The sequence below is a fragment of the Mustela putorius genome, unplaced genomic scaffold (assembly GCF_011764305.1).
Source record: "Mustela putorius furo isolate JIRA1106 unplaced genomic scaffold, ASM1176430v1.1 tig00000228_pilon_pilon_pilon, whole genome shotgun sequence".
In the NCBI taxonomy this organism is placed as follows: domain Eukaryota; kingdom Metazoa; phylum Chordata; class Mammalia; order Carnivora; family Mustelidae; genus Mustela; species Mustela putorius.
Window position 1 is genome coordinate 4,302,930 of NW_025421322.1, and position 23,789 is coordinate 4,326,718.

The following is a 23,789-nucleotide window of genomic DNA, read 5'->3' on the forward strand; positions in this document are numbered from 1 at the left end:
TCCAGTTTTACTCAGTGTCTGTGACTTTAGTTTTTAATCCGTATGTAAATGAGATACCTTAGGGAAAAGAAGCAGCTCAGAAAAGAGCTTAAGATTTGTTCTTGATGTTGCTGCTGTTAAATAAATCTCTTTGAGGCCATCATATATGTATTACAAATTAAGTTAAGCTGTCGAAATGCCTAAATGTAGTTAATATAATTGTTATATACATTATTATGTTCTCAATAGCTCACATCCATCCTGCTACCTCATATGTTCAGCTGTGGGTTCTGTGACTCAAAGGTTTGAAAATGAACCTTACTTTATTTATTTCCTGTCAGTCAGTTTTGTATTTCCCAACAACTCTCCTCCCTGCTATGCACGCACACATACATGCACACACACACACACAAACTTATTTTAAAAACAAAACCAATATGGCAGATCCAGTGTGTCATATTTTTCCTTTAAAATAAAATATGTAATTTATATTGCCTAGAGATCATAAAAATGTGTTTTTTAAATGATACCAAGGTAACATATTCTCATTAAAGGACTTTTTAAAAAATGGGGATATAAGTGGCATGTAGCGTTGGTTAATTTAGGGTATAGAACATGTTGATTTGCTGCTACCTTTATATATTGCAGTATGATTACCATCGGGGTATCAGCTAACACTTCTCTAGGTCACATAATTATCATTTCTCTTTTATGGTGAAAACTTTTAATACCTAAAACAGCTTTGAAGTATATAATACAATATTATTGACCATAATTGGGGAGTCATGCATTAGGCCTCCAGAACTTCTTCATTTTCTTGTTGTAAGTTTGTAACCTTTAATAGAATATCCCCAATTTCCCCACCCCCCCCAGGCCCTAATAACCACCATTCTACTCTATGTTTCTGTGAATTCACCTTCTTTAGACTGCATATGCACGTGATATTGAGTATTTGTCTTCCTCTCTCCGTCTTAGCTCACTTAGCATAATGTCCTCATTAATGGAAATTTTTTAAAGTAAGAATATATATGGGGCGCCTGGGTGGCTCAGTCGTTAAGTGTCTGCCTTTGGCTCAGGTCATGATCCCAGAGGCCTGGGATGGAGCCCTCCATCGGGCTCCCTGCTTGGCAGGAAGCCTGCTTCTCCTTCTCCTACTCCCCCTGCTTGTATTCCCTCTCTCGCTGTGTATCTGTCAAATAAATAAATAAAACCTTAAAAAAATAAATAAAGTAAGTAAGAATATACAGATGAAAAGAAAAATTACTTTGATGATAATTACTATTAACAGTTTAATTTGTATTTCTTCCCAGTGTTTATTCTTTCTGTTTTGTGTGATAAATATATACAGACATATACACATAAAATTTTCATTATGTAAACTGATTGTATTCATAATGTACAATTAGGATAATTCCTGACAAAATTTTCAGCACTGTTTTTTTTTTTCTTTTACTATATTATCATGCACATTTCACATGGGCTTACCATATTTTGAATCCATTTCCATCTAAAAGTAAGAGGATTTTAAAGAATCTGCCTTAACTTTTTATTTTTTTATTTTTTTATTTTTTTAAAGATTTTATTTATTTATTGGACAGAGAGAGAGATCACAAGTAGGCAGAGAGGCAGCCAGAGAGAGAGGAGGAAGCGGGCTCCCCGCTGAGCAGAGAGCCCGATGTGGGGCTCGACCCTAGCATCCCAGCACCCTGGGACCATGACCAGAGCCGAAGGCAGAGGCTTAACCCACTGAGCCACCCAGGCGCCCCTGCCTTAACTTTTTCTTAGTGTTTAGTGAATGTGGACTTGCTCCTTTCTGTAAATTGTATTTTCTTGGGTTGCAAGGAAGAAAGAAAGTCCAGTTATCTTAGGAAATGGGGGTTCAGTGATCTCTGATGGTTAACAGGAGAATATCAGAAGCGATCTTTAGTGGCCCAAGTATGGCAGACAGAGAGTGGGATGTAAATGAGGACGTACCGGTCGTCCTGCTTACCCACTGACACGTTGGGCTGGGCTTTTTTCTTCTCTACTACTGTCCTTAACATCTTTAAACACCTTTTTTGAAGTATAATTTACATTCATGACATTTACTCATTATATGAGAACAGTTCAATGATTTTTAGTAAATTTATAAAGTTAGGCAACCATCACCACAACATAGTTTTAGAACATTTCTATCACCTCAGAGTTCCTTTATGTCCATTTTGCAATTTATTTCTGTTCCACATGCTCCAGCCCTAAGCACCACTGATCTCTCTCTTTATAAATTTGCCTTTTCTTGACATTTAATATAATGGAATCATACAACATGTGGTCTTTTTCATCTTTCTTAGTACCTTATATACTTATGTATCAGTGTATTCAGGGTACATTGGGTTTTTTTGTTTAGGATAATATTTTTTAAAGTTCATGATGTAGCATGTGTCAGTAGTTTGTATTGCTGAGTAACATTTATTCTATAATCATACCACACTTTGTTTATTAATTCGGCAGTTGATATTAAATTGCATTGTTACTAGTTTTTGACTGTTATGATTAATGCTACTGTGAACATTTGGGTACGTGGTATATGGACAGATGCTATAATCCATATGGATAGAGTCTTTGGAGTGGGATTACTGGATTTTATGGTGAGTTTTTTTTGAACATTTAGGATAATGGCCAAATACTTCAGAAGCAATTGTACCATTTTTACATTCCACTATTAACATGTTAGGTTTTACTTTCAATATATCTTTGCCAGCACTTGGTATTTTTGCCATTCTAAGAGAGTATATGGTACTTTACTGGGGAGTCACTTTGCATTTCTGTAATGACTAATGATACTGACTGTTTTTTTCATGTACTTAATGTATTTGCTTAGGGAAATGTATATTTAAATTATCTTATTTTTAAGTTGTTCTAGATGTGTATTTTTTCAGATATTTTATTTGCTAATATTTTCTGTAGATTGGGGCTTTTATTTGCATTTTCCTTTTTTTAAAGTTTTTATTTAAATTCCAGTGAGTTAACATACAGTGTGCTCTTAGTTTCAGGTTCAGCAGTTCCATGCAGTGCCCAGTGTTCTTACAGCAAGTGTGCTCCCTAACCCCATCACCTCTTTCACCCATCCACCCGACCCACCTCCCCTCTTAACTGTCAGTTTGTTCTCTATAGTTAAGAGTCTGTTTCTTGGTTTGCCTCTCTTTTTCTCCCCTATACCACTTTGTTTTGTTTCTTAAATTCCACATATGAGTGAAGTCATATGGTATTTGTCTTTCTGATGGACTTATTTTGCTTAGCAGAGTATTCTTTAGCTCCTTTTATGTCATTGCATATGGCAAGATTTCATTTTTTTATGACAGTAATATTCCATTGTATATATATACCACATCTTCTTTATCCATTCATCAGTTGGTCGATAACTTGCTCTGTTTCCATAGTTTGCATTTGCATTTTCTTAATAGTAAATTTTGAAACCAATTTTAGAATTTGATAAAATCCTCTTTTATCAATTTTATTAACTGCTTTTGGTATCTTAGTTTTAGCCTTAGAGTTTGGTATGTGGTCATTTTGATGTATTTTTTGTATATGGCGTGAAGTAAGAGTTGAGAGTCTTAAGTTCATTTATTGTATGTGGATATTCCTAGCATTATTTGTTCAAAACACCATCCTTATGGAATTATCTTGGCACCTTTGCTGAAAAATCAACCATAAGTTGATTTGTTTTGTTTATTTTCCCCTGGACTCTCAATTCTATTCCATTAATCTCTATGCTGTCTTTGTCCTTGTAGCACATGATGTTGATTACTGTGGTGTGTTATATTGTCTTTAAAATTATGTGAGATAAGTCATCCAACTGTCTTTTTTCCTTAGAAATTATTTTGTCTATTTTAGGCTCTTTATATCCTTATGCAAATTTTAGCATTAGTTTATGGGTTTCTACAAAAAGCCTGCAAAAACCTTGGTAGGAATTGCATTTAATTTATAAATAAAATGTCATGATATTTGCCATCATAAGACTATTTATTTAGACCTTCAGCCTGTGGTCATAGAATGTTTCTCCTTTTATTCAGTAGTATTTTGCAAATGTCAGTGTCTTACCTGCCTTGTATATCCTTAATTACATTTTTAAAATGCATTTTATATATTTGAACTTGCTGTGAATGGAATTATGTTCTTATTGTCATATAAAAATATAATTCTGTATGTTTCCCTCATATCCTGGGATCTCACCGAACTTGTTTATTCTAGTTGCTTTTAGGATGGATTCTCTGAAAATTTCTATATACCTTTCTAGTTCCTATGAACTATGCCATCTGTGAATAAAGACTTTCACTTCTTTCTTTCCAATCTGGATGTCATTAATTTTTGTTTTTAGTTTAGTACACTGGCTAAATCTCCAGTACAGTGCTGCATAGAACCAATGAGCGCACGTGTCCTTGCCTTGTTCTCGAATCTAGAAAGAAAGCCTTTAGACTGTCACCACTAAGTATTATGGTCGCTGTGGACTTTTCGTAGATGTCTGCATCAGGTTAAGAAAGAACATTTTTTTCTCAATTTATTGACACTTTTTACCATGCAATGGATTGGATTTTTTCAGATGCTCTTATGATCTATTGAGATACTGGCTGTGTGTGTGTGTGTGTGTGTGTGTTTCACTTTATACTATTAATGTGGTATATAACTTAATTTTACATAATTAAGTGATTAAATGATTAAACTAATCTTGGATTTGGAAGATGTATCTTGCTTTCTTATGGAGTATCATTGCCTTATATGGTGCTGGGAAGTTTGCCTTTTGACTTTTTTCTTACGATTTTACTAGTTCTTGAAAGAAAGAGTATGTGAGCCAGAGGTGGGGGAGGGAGGGGGAAGAGAGAGGAAGAGAATCTTAAGTAGAGTCCACCCAGAGTCAGACAGGGAGCTCAGTCTCATGACCCCAAGATCGTGACTTGAGCTGAAACCAAGAGTCAGACACTTAACCACCTGAGCCACCATGTGCCCCATGCTTTTTTTTTTCCCTAATAATTTTTGTGTATATATTTATGACAGATTTTACTCTATAGTTTTCTGGCAGATAAGTTCTCCTTATCTGGTTTTCATAACAGGACAATTCTGGCCTTGTAGAATAACTTGGGAAATCTTTCCACCTCCTCTGTTACTGAAAGTGTGTGGAGGAATGGCATTATTTTGTTAATGTTTGATAGAATTTACTCTTGTGACTACAGGGAATGGGTGGACTGCTTTTTTTTTTTTATAGAAAGTTTTTAAATTAATAATTCAGTCACTTTTTTTGTTTTTAGGTCTATTCAGATTTTCTATTCCTCTTCTAGTCAGTGTTAATAAATTCTAGTCAGCGTTAATAAATTGTCTAGAAAGTTATCCATTTATCTAAGTTCTCTTAATTGTTGGTGTATACAGAGCTCATAATACTGTTTTTTATCCTTCTTAGTTTTATTAGGGTTGGTAGTCATATTCCTTCCGTAGTTATTGATTTTGGTAATTTGTGGATTATCTTCTTTTTGAAGTTAAAGAGTTGTCATGTTGCTGATCTAGTCTTAGGATCAACTTTAGTTTTATTGATTTTTTTCTGTTGTGTTTCATTCATTTCTGCTATAATCTTAATTTTTTTCTGCTTGCTTTCTGTTTGATTTTCTTTTTTTCTGATTTCTTAAGGGGAAAACTTAGATTTTTTTTTAACTTGGTTATTGATATAACAGTTTATTGTTTTATGATATAGACATTAAATGCCTATAAATTTTTCTTTAAGCACTCCTTTAACTGCATTTCAGAAATTCACAAATATTGTTGTTCTTATTTACTTTACAGTATTTTATAATTTTCCTTATGTTTTCTTCTCTGGCCCTTGTGTTATTTAGAAACACTGGGTTGTTTAACTTCCAGATACTTGAAAATTTCATGGATTTCTTTTTGTTGCTGTTTTCTGATTTAACTATAGTCTAGAACATAGATTTAATAATTTAATCCCTTTAAATTTATTAACCTTTGTGTTATGGTCTATCATATGGTCTATTTGAGAGACTGTTCCATATGTGCTTCAGTGGTTTCTCTGTGGTGTGTCAGTAAGGTTGAATGGGCTGATATTGTTGTATACTCATCTATAGACACAGTGACTTCCTATCTATTTATTTTATCAATTATTGAGAGTGGAGTATTGAAATATTCAGGTTTTACTGTTTAGTTGCTTATTCTTTAAATCCTGTCAGTTTTTGCTTCTTGTATTTTGAAGCTCTGTGGTTAGATGCATATGCATATGTAATTAATTGGTAACAGCTTCCTAAAGTATTGACCCCATTATCACTATTAAGTGTCTCTTTTTCTCTCTGTAATACTCACTTTTAAAAAAAGATTTATTATTTATTTGAGAGAGAGAGAGAGCATGAGTAGGGAGAAGGGAGGAAGAGGGAGAGAGAGAGAGGATCTTAAGCAGACTCCCTACTGAGCATGGAGCCCAATATGGGGCTGGATCCCAGGACCCTGAGATCATGACCTGAGCCAAAATCAGAGTCCGATGCCTCACCGACTGTGCCAAGCAGATACAATATATACACCTCCTGCTTGCCCCCCCATCTCTTTCTAAATAAAGAAATAAATATTTAAATTGGTCATTTGCTAATTATTGTCTCTTTCTTTTGTGTATTTTGTACCTCTACCTCCTATATTTTAAATGTGTATTCTAGTGTACCATTCTTTTTTCTCCAATACTTACACAATGTACTTTTTCAATGGTGACTATATAGGGATTGTATTATTATGCATCTGAATTTATCACACTCTAACTTAGATCTATTTTAACTTAATTTTTATGAATTATAGAAAATTTGTTCTAACATATTTTATTCTCTACCTCATTCTGTTCATATAGATTACATCTCCATAAATAATTACCCAACAATAGTCTTATTTATTACTCTCTGCCTTTTAAAGAACTTAAGAGAAATGGGAAATAATACATTTATAGTCTTTCATATTAACCCACATCTTGTTCATATCCAGTTCTCTTCATTTTTTCCTGTCAGTTTGAATTAATATCTGACGGACTTACTTTAGTATTTCTCATAAGGCACTTTGTTAGCAATGAATCGCTCTTGCTTACCTGAGATTGTTTATCTCAGATTTTATTTTAATATTTGGAATATAATTTTTCTGGATATAGTGTGTTTGCCTTGACAGTTCATTATTTACTTTCCTATATTTTTTTCATCTCTTCTGGTATTTGAATGTAATTTCTCACTCCTTCTTTTTTTCCCCCTTAGGGTCTTTTTTTCCCCCCAGTTTTTATTTAAATTCCAGTTAGTTAAGATACAGGGTAATATTAGTTTCAGGTGTAAAATTTAGTGATTCACACTTACATACGACAGCTGGTGCTCATCACAAGTTGTGACTCCTTAATCCCATCACCTATTTAACTCAATCCCGTCACCTCTGCTCTGGTAACCATTAGTATGTTTTCTATAGTTAAGAGTATGTTTCTTGCTTTGCTTCTTTTTCCTCCCATGATCATTTGTTTCTTAAATTCCACTTATGAGTGAAATCATCTGGGATTTGTCTTTCTCTGACTTATCTCACTTAGCATAGTACTCTCTAGCTCTATCCATGCCATTGCAAATGGCAAAATTTCATCTTTTTTGATGGCTGAGTAATATTCCTCTGTGTGTGTGAGTGTGTGTGTATGTGTGTGTGTTTATCAGTCTTCTTTATCCATTCATCAGTCAGTGAACATTTGGGCTCTTTCCTTAATTTGGATATTGTTGATAATCTGCCTTCTGAACTCTATTATTTTACATAAAAATCAACTTTAAAGTGTATTGATTTTCTCCTATATATAATGATTTTTTTTTTACTGCTTTCAAGAATTTCTCTGCTTCTTTAGCTTTCACCAATTTCTCTATATTAAATCTAGGTATTTGTGTGTTAATTTTCATCCTATTTGGGCTCTGTTGAACTATTTGAATGTTATGTGTTAATGCTGTTTATCAATTTTAGGATTCTTCAGCTATTGTTTCCTCAAATATTTTTCTCTTCTTTTCTCTGTTTTCTCCTTCTGGGTCTTGTGTTAAATTTGTATCAGTATGTTTGATGTTGTTCTTCAGGTCTCTGAGGCTTTGTTAATTTTTTCAAAAATTTTTTCAGATTGGATAATTTCTATTGATATGTCCTCCATTTTTTAAAAAGATCCTTTCTTCTTTCTCTTTTCTTTTCCCTTCCCTTCCTGTCCCTTTTCTTTCTTTTCCTTTCCTTTCTATTTGTTAGCATGAGCAGGGAGAGGGACAGAGAGGGAGGGAGAGGAAGACGGAAAGAATCTCAGGCAGACTCCAGAATTGAGCGTGGAGATCAATGCAGGGCTTGATCTCATGACTTAGAGATCATGATTTGAACTGAAACAGTCACTTAACCAACTGCTCTACCTAGATGCCCTGATAAGTTTCTTAAATATAAGTGAAATAATATAGCTCTTTTCATTCTCTGTCTTATTTCACTTATCATAATACCCTCTATGTCCATCCATCTTTTCCAAATATATGCTCTCATTCTTTTTCCTGGCCACGTAATATTCAAGTGTGTTTCTTATCAATTAATCTGTTGATTGACACTTAGGTTGGTTTCATGTTTTGGCTCTTGTAAATAGTGCTGCAGTAAATGTAGAGGTGCATATATCCTTTTGAGTTAGTGTTTTTGTTCCAATAATTTCACTATTGGGCAAAATACCCAATAGTGAAATTATTGGATCATATAGTATTTCAATTTTTAATTTTTTGAGGAATCTCCATATTATTGTCCACTGTAGCTACACTGGTTTTGCATTCCCACCAATAGCACATGAGTGTTCTTTTTGTCTACATCCTTTCCAATACTTGTTTCTTATGTTTTTGTTACATTTTGACAGGTAGGAGGTGACATCTTATTGTGGCTTTTGATTTGCAGTTCCCTGATGAGTGAGGTTGAGCATTTTTATGTATCTGTTAGCCATCTAGACGTCTTCTTTGGAGAAATGTCTATACATGTCTTTTGTCCACTTTTAATTGAATTATTCATTGTGTGTGTGTCTTGTATAAGTTATTTATATATTTTGGATACAAACCCTTTATTGGACATGTCATTTGCAAATATATTTTCCCATTCCTTAGGTCTCCTTTTAGCTGTGCTGTTTCCTTTGCTGTGCACAAGCTTTTTATTTTGATGTTGTCCCTATGGTTTACTTTTGTATTTATTTCCCTTGCTTCAGGAGAAAGTTAGAAAAACGCTGCTACAGCAAATGTCAGAAAAATTACTGCCAGTGCTCTTTTCTAGGATTTTCATGGTTTCTGGTTTTATTATTTTATTTTTATTTTTATTTTTTTCCCCACTCTGAGTAGAATTTTAATCACACATGCTTTATGTAATCTGTACACAGGACATAAACAACTTACAAGACAATAAATCTGAAATCAAATGTACATATTGATATTTGCTTCTGAGATATGATTTGGACACCTATCTAGAAGGAAAATGTCATTTCTCTACTCAGTACTACATTTAAGGAAGTAAATGATCTGTACATCTTCCATCACCCACTGGTTATGTACTCTTAGCTTCATCCATGACAACCTCAACACCAGGTCATCTTTGAACCAGCCCTCTGCTCTTCTACAAATACCAGGTTTTCATGCTTCCCAGGGCTCCAGTCTTCATACATGAATAATTCTTGATGTCCCCTTGTGGGTTCCTGGGTTAAAATGCCCACTGTCTATTGCTTTTCTCTCCAAAAGTTACTCACTGTTTTACCTCTTTTTAAAAAAAAATTTACTTATTTTCAGTGTAACAGAATTCATTGTTTATGTACTACACCCAGTGCTCCATGCAATACGTGCCCTCCACAAAACCCACCACCTGGCTCCCCCAACCTCCCACCCCTGCCCCTTCAAAACCCTCAGATTGTTTTTCAGAGTCCATAGTCTCTCGTGGTTTATCTCCCCTTCCAATTTCCCTCAACTCCCTTCTCCATCTCTCCTTGTCCTCCATGTTATTTGTTATGCTCCACAAATAAGTGAAACCATATGATAATTGACTCTCTCTGCTTGATTTATTTCACTCAGCATAATCTCTTCCAGTCCCCTCCATGTTGCTACAAAAGTTGGGTATTCATCCTTTCTGATGGAGGCATAATACTCCATAGTGTATATGGACCACATCTTCCTTATCCATTCATCCGTTGAAGGGCATCTTGGTTCTTTCCACAGTTTGGTGACCGTGGCCATTGCTGCTATAAACATTGGGGTACAGATGGCCCTTCTTTTCACTACATCTGTATCTTTGTGGTAAATACCCAGTAGTACAATTGAAGGGTCATACAGAACTCTATTTTTATTTTTTTTTAAAGATTTTATTTATTTATTTGACAGAGATCACAAGCAGGCAGAGGGGCAGGCAGAGAGAGAGGAGGAAGCAGGCTCCCTGCCGAGCAGAGAGCCCGATGCTGGGCTCGATCCCAGGACCCTGAGATCATGACCTGAGCCAAAGGCAGCGGTTTAACCCACTGAGCCACCAGGCGCCCCTCTATTTTTAATTTCTTAAGGAATATCCACACTGTTTTCCAACGTGGCTGCATCAACTTGCATTCCCACCACCAGTGTAAGAGGGTTCCCCTTTCTCCACATCCTCTCCAACACACGTTGTTTCCTGTCTTGTTAATTTTGGCCATTCTAACTGGTGTAAGGTGCTATCTCAGTGAGGTTTTAATTTGAACCTCCCTGATGGCTAGTGATGATGAACATTTTTCCATGTGTCTGATAGCCATTTATATGTCTTCATTGGAGAAGTGTCTGTTCGTGTGTTCTGCCCATTTTTTGACATGATTATCTGTTTTGTGTGTGTTGAGTTTCAGAAGTTCTTTATAGATCCTGGATATCAACCTTTTATGTGTACTGTCATTTGCAAGTATCTTCTCCCATTCTGTGAGTTGCCTCTTTGTTTTGCTGACTGTTTCCTTTGCTGTGCAGAAGCTTTTGATCTTGATGAAGTCCCAAAAGTTCACTTTCACTTTTGTTTCATTTGCCTTTGGAGGTTGAAAGAAGTTACTGTGGCTTATATCGAAGAGGTTACTGCCTATATTCTTCTCTAAGATTCTGATGGATTCCTGTCTCATGTTGAGGTCTTTTATCCATTTCGAGTTTATCTTTGTGTAAGGTGTAAGAGAATGGTCCAGTTTCATTCTTCTACATATAGCTGTCCAATTTTCCCAGCACCATTTATTGAAGAGAATGTCTTTTTTCCTATTTTTATTTTTAGGTCTTTAATCTATTTTGAATTTATTTTTTGTGTTTGGTATTAGAAAATAATCCTTCAGGGGCACCTGGGTGGCTCAGTGGGTTAAGCCTCTGCCTTCGGCTCAGGTTATGATCTCAGGGTCCTGGGATGGAGCCCCACATCGGGCTCTCTGCTGAGCCCGCTTCCCCTCTCTCTACCTGCCTCTCTGCCTACTGGTAATCCCTCTTTCTCTGTGTCAAATAAATAAATAAATAAATCTTTTTAAAGAAAAAGAAAAAAAGTAATCCTTCATTCTTTTGCTTGTAGCTGTCCAGTTTTCCCAGTACCATATATTGAAAATACTGTCTTTTCCTCATTGTATAGTCTTGCCTCCTTTATCATAGATTAGTTGACCATATAAGTATGTTTATTCCTGGGCTGTATATTTGGTTCCATTAATCTTTGTGAATATTTCTGTGTGAGTACATACTGTTTTGATAACTACAGCTTTATTGCATATCTTGAAATCTGGTATTGTGAATCCTGCAACTTTGTTCTTCTTTCTCAGGATTGTTTTGGTTTTGGGGGGGTTTCTGTAATCTATACAAATATTGTTATTCTTTGTTCTAGTTATGTGAAAAATGTTCTTGGTATTTTGATAGGAATTGTATTGAATCTGTAGATTGCTTCAGGTAATATGGACATTTTAACAATATTAATTCTTCCAATCTGTGAGCATAAACTATCTTTCTCTGTGTTTGTGTCGTCTTAAATGTCTTTCATCAGTGTTTTACAGTTTTCAGAATACAGATCTTGCACCTCCATGGTTGTTTACTCATAGGTATTTTATTCTCCTTGGTGCAGTTTGAGTGTGTGTGTATAATACATATATAATTTTCTTTGTTATCTAAACCAGTTTTTTATCTTCTGCTTCTAGTATCATGCAAAATCAGTAACATATTACAATGTAAGGAAATCCACTGTGTGTACTTTTTTAACGCTTTTCTCGTAATAAGTGAATGTTATCTAATAAACTCTAGTGCTCTCTTCCTCATTTTTGACACATAACACAGTCTTACTGAGTTTTCTTTATGTATTTATTTTTCCCCAAAGCCTGGTCCTATTCATGCTCTTTCAAATTATTTAATCTAAATTAAAACAGTGTTGTGTTTGTCATTTTCATAATTATCTTATTGGTATCTTTTTCTCTGTCAGTAATAGAGTTTTCACAAATTCACACAGAAATGGAATTATAAGTTTTGTTTTTCATTTTTCTTAGTTCTTTAGATCCTTTGAAAATATCTGAATTCTGCCAGCAATAATTTATCTAAAATAAAACATGTTACTGCATTAGAACTTTACAATTAAATTTTAAAATACTGGTCTTGAAAGTCTCAGAATAGTTCATGGTTCTGGCCTGCCATGTATCATATGAACATGAATGTGCCAGGTGAACATATTTTAGGGAGTCCCTAGAACATTATGTTCCCAGTTTCATAAATAGGTAAGGTGTTTTTATTTTGTTTGCACCTGTATTCAAGAGGAATACTTGTGCAGCTAATGATTTGCTGTGTTTTGATAATTTTTTTCTCAATGATTAATTGTGGGAGTTATTGTCATTACATGTTAAGATCCCAACTTGTAGGTGGAGTTTGCTTTTTAAAAGACAACCTGCAGGGGGCCTGGGTGGCTTAGTTGGTTAAGAGTCTGTCTTTGGCTCAGGTCATGATCCCAGGGATCCTGGGAACAAGTCCTGCATTGGACTCCCTGCTGGGAGCCTGCTTCTCTCTCTTCCACTCTTCCTGCTTGTGTTTCCTCTCTCGCTGTATCTCTCTCTTTCAAATATATAAGTAAAATTAAAAAAAAAAAGAAAGACAATCTGCAGACTAAATAAATGGGCATAAAGTACTGCTTTAAAAGTTCTGTTTAAGACTTAGAATATGATAAAACAAATTTCAATTTATTGGTCTCATTCCAAAAGAGAAGCAGAGATACATCTGCCATAGTACTAAGGTTGTTTGAGATTTTATTTTTAATTTGACAAATTTAAATTCAGTGCTCTTCATCCAACATATCCACCATTTAGCCTTTCTTGGATAACATAAAATTTGAAAAACTATATATAGCTCACTACCAGTTTTAAAATATCTAACCTGAAATCATTCCAGAATATTTTAAGACAAATTTGGCAAAGAGTTTATTTTGTAAAATAGCATGGAACTTTGTGTAGGTTTTAAAATAATTTTAGAATTAGTTACAGATAATTTAAAGTTTGTCATTCTTTCTTGGGGGCAAATATTTTAAATCTTAAGACAGGCAGAGTACCACAGTGCTGACCACATACTATTATGCAGTTTTCATTGTTTCCAGTCAAGTTATTGTGCCCTACTATGTAGCTAGATTTATTCTAGTATCCAGGTCTCAATTTCAAGGATTCCAATTTTAATCTTATGAACTATATTTGGTCAGGACATTTTGAGTATTCAAACTTAAAAGAACCTATCCTGTAGTATCTACTCAATATCACCAATCATAGTTCAAATGGTTACTTATATTCCATGTATATGTGTGTATATGTATAAATATATAGTCTGATCCAGTTTGTAATTCACTTGGTATTTTTACTGTCACTGGAAGATAATCTGAATGTAAAATTACAGTATGATCCTGCTTCTGCATGGGCATATCCAGCAAAATGCAGGAAAAAAAAAAAGACATGAAGGAAATATTAGTTGCATTAATAGTTGTTATTGGGAGTGGCAAGGTTTTGACTAGTTTTGATATTTCTTCTTTATATATTTTCTAATTTATCTTTTGCGATGTATCAGTACCTCTCATTTTGGCAAGTTTTGATTTTTCTTCTTAGATATAAATATTTTCTGCTTAGGAAAATATTTTTAGGACTGGTTTTGATTTTTCTTTACATATTGTCTAACTTATATGCAGTGAGTTATTCTTCTCTATTTAGAAAAAATGTATTTTCAATTTGCTTAAAAATAATTTAGCTCTCATAACAATGTCTATAATGTTATACTTATAAGTGCTAGTAGAATTGCAAAGTCAAAACTGTAAATCATAGAAACCTATTTTTCATTAGTTGGCATCTCAAGAGTAAATGTTAATAAATACTCCAATACTCAGTATACTTGAAAAAATCATTTCACAAAGTACTTTATAACCACATTAAAATGGTTTTATCTCGTAATTTTTGTTCATGAATTAATCTCTGATACATAAATAAAAGAAAAAAGTATAAAAAAGGAAAGGAATTTTACTTTTACTCCTGATATTTATGAGTGCTTATTTTTCATCAAGTATATTTTATTTTAAAATAACATATTATACCTAACAATCACCAGCAGAAAATAACAAAATGCATCTTGGGTCTTACCCCCAGAGATTCTGCTTAAGAAGGTCTGAATTAGAAACCAAGAATCTATGGTTTATATGTGCACCCACATGATTTTGGTGCAGATGATCCAACAGATGATAATAGATTATTCTTTTCCTCTCTTATTCCTCTGCTAGATCTATGGTCTCCAAGGTATAATGACTACATCCCCAGCAATTGTACAGTACATCCCACTAGGATGAAGGAAAACGAAGTTAGAATTTCTATTTATATCTCCATCTCATTTCCATAAGTTCTATTTCTATATGTTTCATAATGTATAAAATTACTGATATATACAGTATATTATACTGATACAATACAGTATAATACTGTATTATTTCTGTATGTTTTATGATGTATATAATTCTTGATATGTAGTATAATTAATACAAATATAAACATTTTTCAAAATTACTTTTAAACAGCATATAAATGTTGAGCACATTGGTCTCTGGTATTGTCGCTTTTTTGATGCTGTATTAAATGTTTTATATTTCAAAATTAGATGATAGACCCCTTATTATCAAGTGACAACTGTATTTTTATATGTGTGCTTATCTGCCCCCTTTGTCCTTGTTACCAGGTAATGCTTTTCCTTGGACTATCAGCTTGCATCATTTCAGCATGTATACCCTTTTTGGTAAACAAGTGACACTTTGCCTAGTGGAACCAATGGGTTGTACCTCTACTCTAGCTGTTACATCTCAGAAACTACTCGCTACAGGACCTGATACAAGGCATTCATTTGTCGTCTGTCTCCATGTTGAGCTAGAGTCACTTCAGATAAAATGCTCGAACCCTCAGGTTAGTATAGTTGATTCATGAAAGGAAATTTAAAATAATGTGATTTAAGGACAATTGTTGTGAACTTTATAAAGGTTTCTCTTCTGTTTAGTGACCTAAATGATTTTTCACAGAGCCATCAAGATCAGAATGGTTAGATTAAGAATTGCTTTGAAGCTTTCTCAAGTTTTGTAACTTAAACTCTTCTGAAAATGTAATGATGGCAGCATAAATGAATCTTTTGGCTGAAAGAATGAAATCAGTTGCAGGTATAAAGTGTTTAAACACTGAAGGACTGCTTTATTATCAACCTGGAAGAGTCTTTTAACATGATCAAATACAATTTCAACAAGATTCTTACTCAGAACTTCTTTTGCTCTATATATACATAATATTTTTAAAAAGCACTGTTAACTACTTAAGAAATATATTTTACTAATCTCATAACATTTCAGTTGGTATGGGCCAAGGGTGTTGAATTCTGTAGTGTTACAATGTAATGTGAATTCCACTCTCCCAGATTTATACAAATTATTGTGTATAGTTAACTTGTTTCTTTAACCTTAAGCAGACTGTGTTATACTTTCTACATAGATTGTCAGTGTTGAATACCACTGAAATTATATTTTAAAAAAATTATTTTTAGATAGGTATTCGATCTGACAGGTCAATATTGATAAATCTGTGTTTATCTCAGCATTAGTGGTTATAAGCCATTAACTAAGCTCATTTTTAGACTGCATTTTTTTAAAGTGGGTTCAAATATTATTTCATATTTTATACAGCCTCCTTACTGATATCATCCTCCTTTCTCCTCTTCTTCCTGCCTGGTTAATGGAGGATTAAAGGGACCTAATGGCTGCCAGATTTCTAAATATCATGTGAACTGGTACAGTGTAAACTCTAATTAGACTATGAAAATTTTCAACATAGAATCTTCTAAAATAACTACTAAAAATAAAATGTAAAAATACAAAGAGATATGGCTAAGAGATATATTAAAATGGAATACCAAAAGTATTCAAATGATCTTAAAAAAAGTCAAGAAATGGTAACAGAGTTTAAAAACTGGATAGAAACAGAAATGAAATTTTACCATTTGCAACGATGTAAATAGCTATAGTCTATTATGCTAAGTGAAATAAGTAAGTCAGAGAAAGATAAATACCATATGATTTTACTTATATGTGGAATTTAAGGAGCAAAGCAGGTGAACATAGGGGAAGGGGGGAAAAAAGAGGGAGGCAAACCATAAAAGACTCTTAACTATAGAGAACAAACTGAGGATTAATGGAGTATAGGCAGGCAGGGCATGGGCTAAATGGGTGATGGGTTTTAAGGAGGGTACTTGTTTTGAGGAGCCCTAAGTGTTATATGTAAGTGATGAATCACTAAATTCTGCTGAAACCAGTATTACCCTGTATGTAAAAAAATTAGTATTTAAATAAAAACTTGTAACATAAATAAATAAATAAATAAAATGATAGAGCTGAGCTATTCTCACCAACAGTGTTAAATGTTAATGATGTTAACTAGGAGTGTTTAGATCATTAGTTAGCAAACAATAGCCTGCAGGCCAAAAACCCAGTTTTTATATTTTGTCTGAGGTTGCAGTTATGCAGAATTAAGTAGCAGCCCAAGAAAACAGTTTGGCTCACAAAGCCTAGAATATTTACTATCTGACCCTTTAGCAGAAAGTTTGCTGACCTCTGGTCCAGCTATTCCTATTAAAAGGCAGAGATTTATAGAGTAAGACTCCACTGTATATTGCTTCAAAGAGAAGCACTTGAAACATAAAGAAACAGATATAAATAAATGCATAGGAACAGTATACCATACAGACAGTGTAAGATGGCTGGACTTGCTTATTTTAATATCAAATAAACTAAAGAAAAAGGGTATTTTTTTTTTTAAAGATTGTATTTATTTGACAGAGAGACCAAAATAGGCAGAGAGGCTGGTGGCGAGGGGGGTGGAGTTGAGGGGTGGTTGGGTGGAGGTGTACAAAATTTCAGCTCCCTGCTGAGCAGAGAGCCTGACGCTGGGCTTGATCCCAGGACCCTGAGATCCTGAACCTGAGCTGCAGGCAGAGGCTTAACCTACTGAGCCACCCAGGTGCCCCAAGAAAAAGGGTATTACCAGAGATAAATAATGACATGAAACAAAAATGGGTGGAATTAAAGAAAAAACAGATGATTCTATTCAGTACTGCATAGTAGGAACTTTTTTTCACAATCTCAGCAGTTTTAAAGCAACTAGAAGAAAAATAAATACCACACACAGTAGGGGAGTTTATAACACCTTTCTCAGCAATTGATAAAGCAACCAGATAAAAGTAAATAATTGGAGATATAGAAGATGAATGAAAAATACTACACACCCATCTTGATCTAATTGACATTTATGGAACACTGTATCTAACAAATGTGGACTACATGTTTTTTTCAGATGTACATTGTCTCATTTTGTTTACAAGATCAAAATAAAGTATATTATCTAATCATAATCAAAATGTATTAAAAATCAGTAATAAACTGTAGAAAACCTGTATATATCTAGAAAATAAAGATGCTTCCAAATAATCTATGAACCAAAGACAAAATCACTTGGACTTAAGAAAATATTTTGGTTGAATGACCAAAAAAAGTGGACATAGTAAAGTAATCTTCAGAGGAAAAACATAATTTTCAATATTTACATTAGAAAGGAAAAAAGATCTTAAGTCATTCACTTAAGGGTCCTCTCTAGAAAGCTAAAAAAAGAACAAGATAAACCCGAAAGAAGTAAAAGGCCAAAAATAATAAAGATAAGAGCAGAGAACATTAGTACAATAAAAAAAGAGAGAAAGATAAAATGCAAATTACCCACTTGGGAATGAAGGAGGTTTATCACACAGATCCTATAGACTTTTAAAAAAATAATAGAATATGAATAAGTTTATGCCAGCAAGTGTAATAATTTAGATGAAATAGAAATTTTTACTGTAAAATTACTGTACAGAAAAATATAAAAAATAGAAAATCTGAATATCCTTTTAATTCTATAAAAGAAATTAAATGTGATATCAAAATAAGTTTTAAAGAAAAGTTCAGGCCCCAGTGGGTGAATTTTACCAAATATTCAAGGGGAAAAAAATAGGAAATTTTTACAAATTTTTTTCCAGAGATATAGAATGAAAGATTCCTTCCCAAATTGTTTTATTTATTTTTTTTAAAGATTTTATTTATTTATTTGACAGAGAGAGATCACAAGTAGGCAGAGAGGCAGGCAGAAGGTGGGGGGGTAAGCAGGCCCCTTGCTGAGCAGAGAGCCAGATGCGGGGCTCTATCCCAGGACCCTGAGATCATTACCTGAGCCAAAGGCGAGGCTTTAACCCACTTTAACCCCATTAATAAATGGTGATAAAGTAGGATTCATCTTAGAAATTCAAATTTGGTATAATATTAAAAAATCATTTAGTAGAATTCACCATATCAATAGAAGAGCTGAGAAAAATCCTATGAAAATTTCCATAGATGCAAGCAAAACATTTGACAAAATTTAACCACCCATTCATGATAAAAACTCTAAGCAAATTACAAATATTAGAGAACTTTTCGAAGCTGGTAAAGGATATATGTAGGAAATCAAATATCATATTGAATTATTTTCCACTAAAATACAAAAAAAGCCCACAATGCCTGATTTTATTACTTAATCTGTATCATACTAGATGTCCTAGCCATTCCAATAAACCAAAGGAAATTAAAAGGCATAAAGATAAGGAAAAAGTAAAGATCTTTCTATTTGTTTATGATAAAATGTTTTATAGAAAATCCTAGAGGAATTAACAGCCTATTAATAAAATTATCAAAGTTGTAGGAGACAAGAGTAATGAATAAAAATCAGTTGTATTTTTGCATAGTAGCAGCAAACAACTAGAAACTGGAATGAATCCATTCTACTTACATTGATGCCCAATAACATGAATAAATGAATCTAACTAAAGATGTCCAAGTTTTACTGTGAAAACCAGAAAGCATTGCTGGGAGAATTTAAAGAACCTAACTGGAGAGATATACCTATTCATAGATTGGATCAGTCAATATTGTTCAAAGGGCAGCTCTTCCCAAATTGATTTTGATATTGGGCATAATCAAGTTTAAAAACATTTTCTCTTTTAAAGACACAATAAGATAGCAGAAAGTCATATACTAGGAGAAAGTGTTTAGTTTGTTTTATAAAGTTTTAAGGAGTGCCTGGGTGGCTTAGTTATTAAGCGTCTGCCTTCAGCTCAGGTCATGATCCCAGAGTCCTGGAATTGAGCCCCACATTGAGCTTTCTGCTCAGCAGGAAGCCTGCTTCCACCTCCCCCCACCCCCGCCCCGGCTCATGTTCCCTCTCTCACTGTGTCTTTCTCTGTCAAATAAGTAAAATAATTTTTAAAAATTAAAAAAAATAAAGTTTTAATGTATTAGACCATGCGTGGCTTGGGGGGCTGTGGAGGTAGGAGAAGCAGAGGGAGAGGGAAGGAGAGAATCTCAAGTACTACAAGTCCAATACTATAGACCTCATCCAGAAGTGAGGAGAACAAAGATGAATAAGATAAACACATTGTTGGGGAGCAAGACTATTCTGTCCCTTCAAGGTCCTTCTAGATGGACTAAGAATCAAGTTGACATCAGAGAGATTAACAGAAGAAAATCAAATTTAATATTTGGGTTGAAAGACTTAAATGTGAGAAAGGAAACCATCAAACTCTTAGGGGAGAACACAGTCGTACATACTTATATACATATGATGGAATATTACTCAGCCATCAAGGAGAATGAAGTATTGCCATTTGCAAGGGCATCTATGGAGCTAGAGTCTATTATGTAAAGTGAAATAAGTCAGTCAGAGAAAGACAAAACCATATGATTTCACCCACATGTAGAATTAAAGAAACAAAACAGATGAGTATAAGGGTGGGGAGGGAGAAAGACGGAAGCAAACCATAATAGACTTTTTTTTATATGATTTTTTATTTTTTATAAACATATATTTTTATCCCCAGGGGTACAGGTCTGTGAATCACCAGATTTACACACTTCACAGCACTCACCAAAGCACATAGCCTCCCCAATGTCCGTAATCCCACCCCTAACTGTAAAGAACAGAGGGTTGATGGAGGGAGGAGGTGAGGGGTAGGCCAAATGGGTAATGGGCACTTATAATGAGTACTGGGTGTCATATGTAAGTGATGAATGACTAAAATCTATCCCTGAAACCAGTATTACTTTATATGTTAACTTAGTAAAATTTAAATAAAAACCTGAAACAACAATAAAAAATAGCATATGTGTGGAGAATTCACAAGAAATAGAAATTCCAAAGATAGGCAAAATGAGGTATATATGTCATCTTGGACTAAGGTGAAGGAACAGGGGTTTGGACTTCAGAGGAAAGGAATGCAATTTATAGGAAGATGAAAAAGAGCAAATGTTTAGTAAATGAGTATTTGCTGGGCCACTCAGAAACAATGGGACATAGAGGAATTTGATCAAGCAGGCCTTGCTCTATGTTCCTCCCAGTCTACCAAACCTCGTTCATAACATACTATAGTTCTTAGTCTCATAGTTCTCTTCCTGGAGCAGGTCCTCTGCCTAAATGCTTTGAGGCAGTTGTGGGGGAGGTAAAGAGCTTTACCTGAATCTACCGGGTTTTGATTGCTTTTGAATTCAATATAATCTTCATGTCAGAGTGGGCCATCATGGGGCGGCCTGTCCTTGGCCTATGCAACATGAAGAAGGCCATGCCTGCACACATCTTAATATAGCTGTTAAAAGCCACAGATAAAGAGCAAATCTTGAAAGTACCATGAGAAAAATAATGCATTACTACAAGAGAACCAAGATTTGATTGATTACTTCTCCTGAGTATAAAGATCTAAAGAGCAGCATCTTTAATTTTTTTTTAAGATTTTATTTATTTATTTGACAGACAGATAGCATAAATAGGCAGAGTGGTAGACAGAGGGAGAGAGAGAAGCAGGCTCTCCGCTGAGAGCCCAGTGCGGGTCTTGATCCCAGGACCCTGGGATCATGACCTGAGCCGAAGGCAGCTGCTTAACTGACTGAGCCACCCAGGTGCCCCTAGAGCAACATCTTTAAATTGTGAAAATAAAAAAATAAAAACAGCCTATCAACCCAAAATTCTAAATTAAAAAATAATGTTTATGAATAAAGACTAAATAAAGACATTTTCACATAAAGGAATCTATCACCAGTAGAACTGCACTGTGAGAAATCTTAAAGGAAGGGCACCTGGGTGGCTCAGTTGGTTAAGTGGCTGCCTTCTGTTCAGGTCATGATCCCAGGGTCCTGGGATGGAGCCCCTGTTCAGTGGGGAGCCCGCTCCTCCCTCTCCCTCCCTCTTCCTGCTCCCCCCTGCTCTCTCTATGTCAAATAAATAAAAAATCTTAAAAAAAGAAAATAAAGAAATCTTAAAGGATGTCTCTCAGGCTGAGGGGAAATGAAACCAGACGTTCAAGCATCTTTTTAAATGTTCATTGGCCATTGTGTTTGTGAATTGACAGTTCATATTATTTACATTAATTTGTATTTTCCTGTTTATGAATAAGGTTGAACAGTTTTTGAATGTTTATTGGCCAATGAACTTGTTTTATGAATTGATCATTTATATAATTTACCTACATTTTCTATTAAATTTCTTAGCAATTTGAAGAACTTCCCTTAGGCTCTATAAATACAAACCCTGTATTTGTAATGCAGTTATTTGCCTTCATGGCCTCTTTTACCAAAAATGTTTAATCTTTCTTACTGAAATATATCTATAGGTCTGTTTTTATTTTCTGGATATCCTACCTTACAAAGAATACCTTGGGCCCCTAAAATGCATCCACATGCATCCTAAAATTTATCATTTATTTTTAAGATTAATGACTCAAAATAACCTTTTTTTTTTTTTGAGTGGTTTCTCACTAATCCATTTGTTTTGGTTTTGTTTTCGTGAATGCCAGTACTTCTTGTTCTTTTTGTGCCATGGACTTCTTTGAGAATCTGATAAAAGCTATGAGGCTGTTTCCTAAAGTAATGTATATACCCACCAAATTTTGCATACGTTCTCAGAAGCTTTATGGAGTATTGATTTATAGCCAGTACATAAGATTCTTGATTCCGTTTTAAGAAAATATTTCCTTCATAAATACCAATTTTTGGTTTACCCATTAGAATGATACCAGAAGTTTTGATACTGGAATATTAATTAATTTGATTCATTATTGCTTAGATACAAAACCTTCAAGTAGTTTATATATTTTAAAATAAAGGGCAAGCTCTGTATGTAGGGCATGCCCAGAACAAATTCTTTATCCTGTTAGATGTTACTGTAGGTCTGTATATCAACAATGGTGAACTGAACTACTGTGTCAGTTCTTAGAACTCATTGCTGTTCAAGGGCCTTAGACAGTATAAATATTTAACCCAGTTGAATATTCAGAGTTTTTTTTTCTAAGGGTGATTTTCATTAACCCGTCCCTTTAACTTAACTGTTCAACAGTTACCAAAGTTACACAATTCTCTTTAATGTCTTTAGAAACTAGTTTCTTTGATCTTAAAAATTATATTTACTCTAAAATTAAAAGACCCTGTAGAATCCTGTTTTTAATATAAAATTTCCCTTTAATATAATAAAAATTTCCATTAGCCAATAAATTGGTATATTTTATTTTCTTATAAGGCATTTCTAGGAACCTAAAGCCATCTTTACATTTTTGGGTTGTGAGTATGTAGAACTAGAAAAAGAATGGGTTTATGCTTTTTATCCTGTTTATTCATAGTTTTTATTGCTGTAAGTTATGTTCAGTTTTAAGAAGGGCTCTGAAATTTGACATTAGTGTCTAGGAAAACAGCACTGAATTTAAACAAAACTGGGTTTGTATCCTAGTACCACTCACTCATTCTTAATTTTTCTGAGCCCCTGATTTTCATTTTTATCTTTAAGCAAAATTAGACTGGGTAAGGGTTATGCTTTATATGAAGAGTCTTTTTAAAAATATTTTTGGAGGCAAGAACTTTTTTTTTTTTAAACTGAGCTCCAATAATTAGTGATAACCTACTTGCCAAATGAGCTAGACTTTTTAAGTTTGTATTCACTTAGAGCTCTGGTGTTCACTGTGGATTAGTGATCCTTTGTTAAAATTCCATTCCTGCTTGGTTTCCATTGAAATTGTGTATCCGTGGTTTTCTTCTATCTGTGGTTACTCTTTTATCTGAGTCTCTCTCCTAATACCCTGCAAAACAAGTTCTTCCTGCCTAACTGGATAGAACTTTTCTTTTCATGCCCCTATATCATTTCCTGCACTTGGCTGTTGCTCTTGCTAGTCTTGTGCCTGGAATGGCTTTGCCTCCACTTAAATTGCATCTGC

At 34.2% G+C, this 23,789-nt stretch overlaps 1 protein-coding gene across 7 annotated transcripts in view; it reads left to right on the plus strand.

Moving 5' to 3' along the window:
• VPS13B (vacuolar protein sorting 13 homolog B) overlaps positions 1–23,789 on the plus strand; it is a 762,523-nt gene that overhangs the window by 366,988 nt on the left and 371,746 nt on the right. For all 7 annotated transcript variants that reach the window (XR_006606124.1, XM_045077980.1, XM_004768902.3 and 4 more), the window contains exon 24: positions 15,183–15,403. Coding sequence is in view for 6 of the 7 variants with exons in the window: in XM_045077980.1 (XP_044933915.1) it covers positions 15,183–15,403 (221 nt within the window). In the remaining variant the exon portion in view is untranslated. The remainder of the gene's footprint in view (positions 1–15,182; positions 15,404–23,789) is intronic.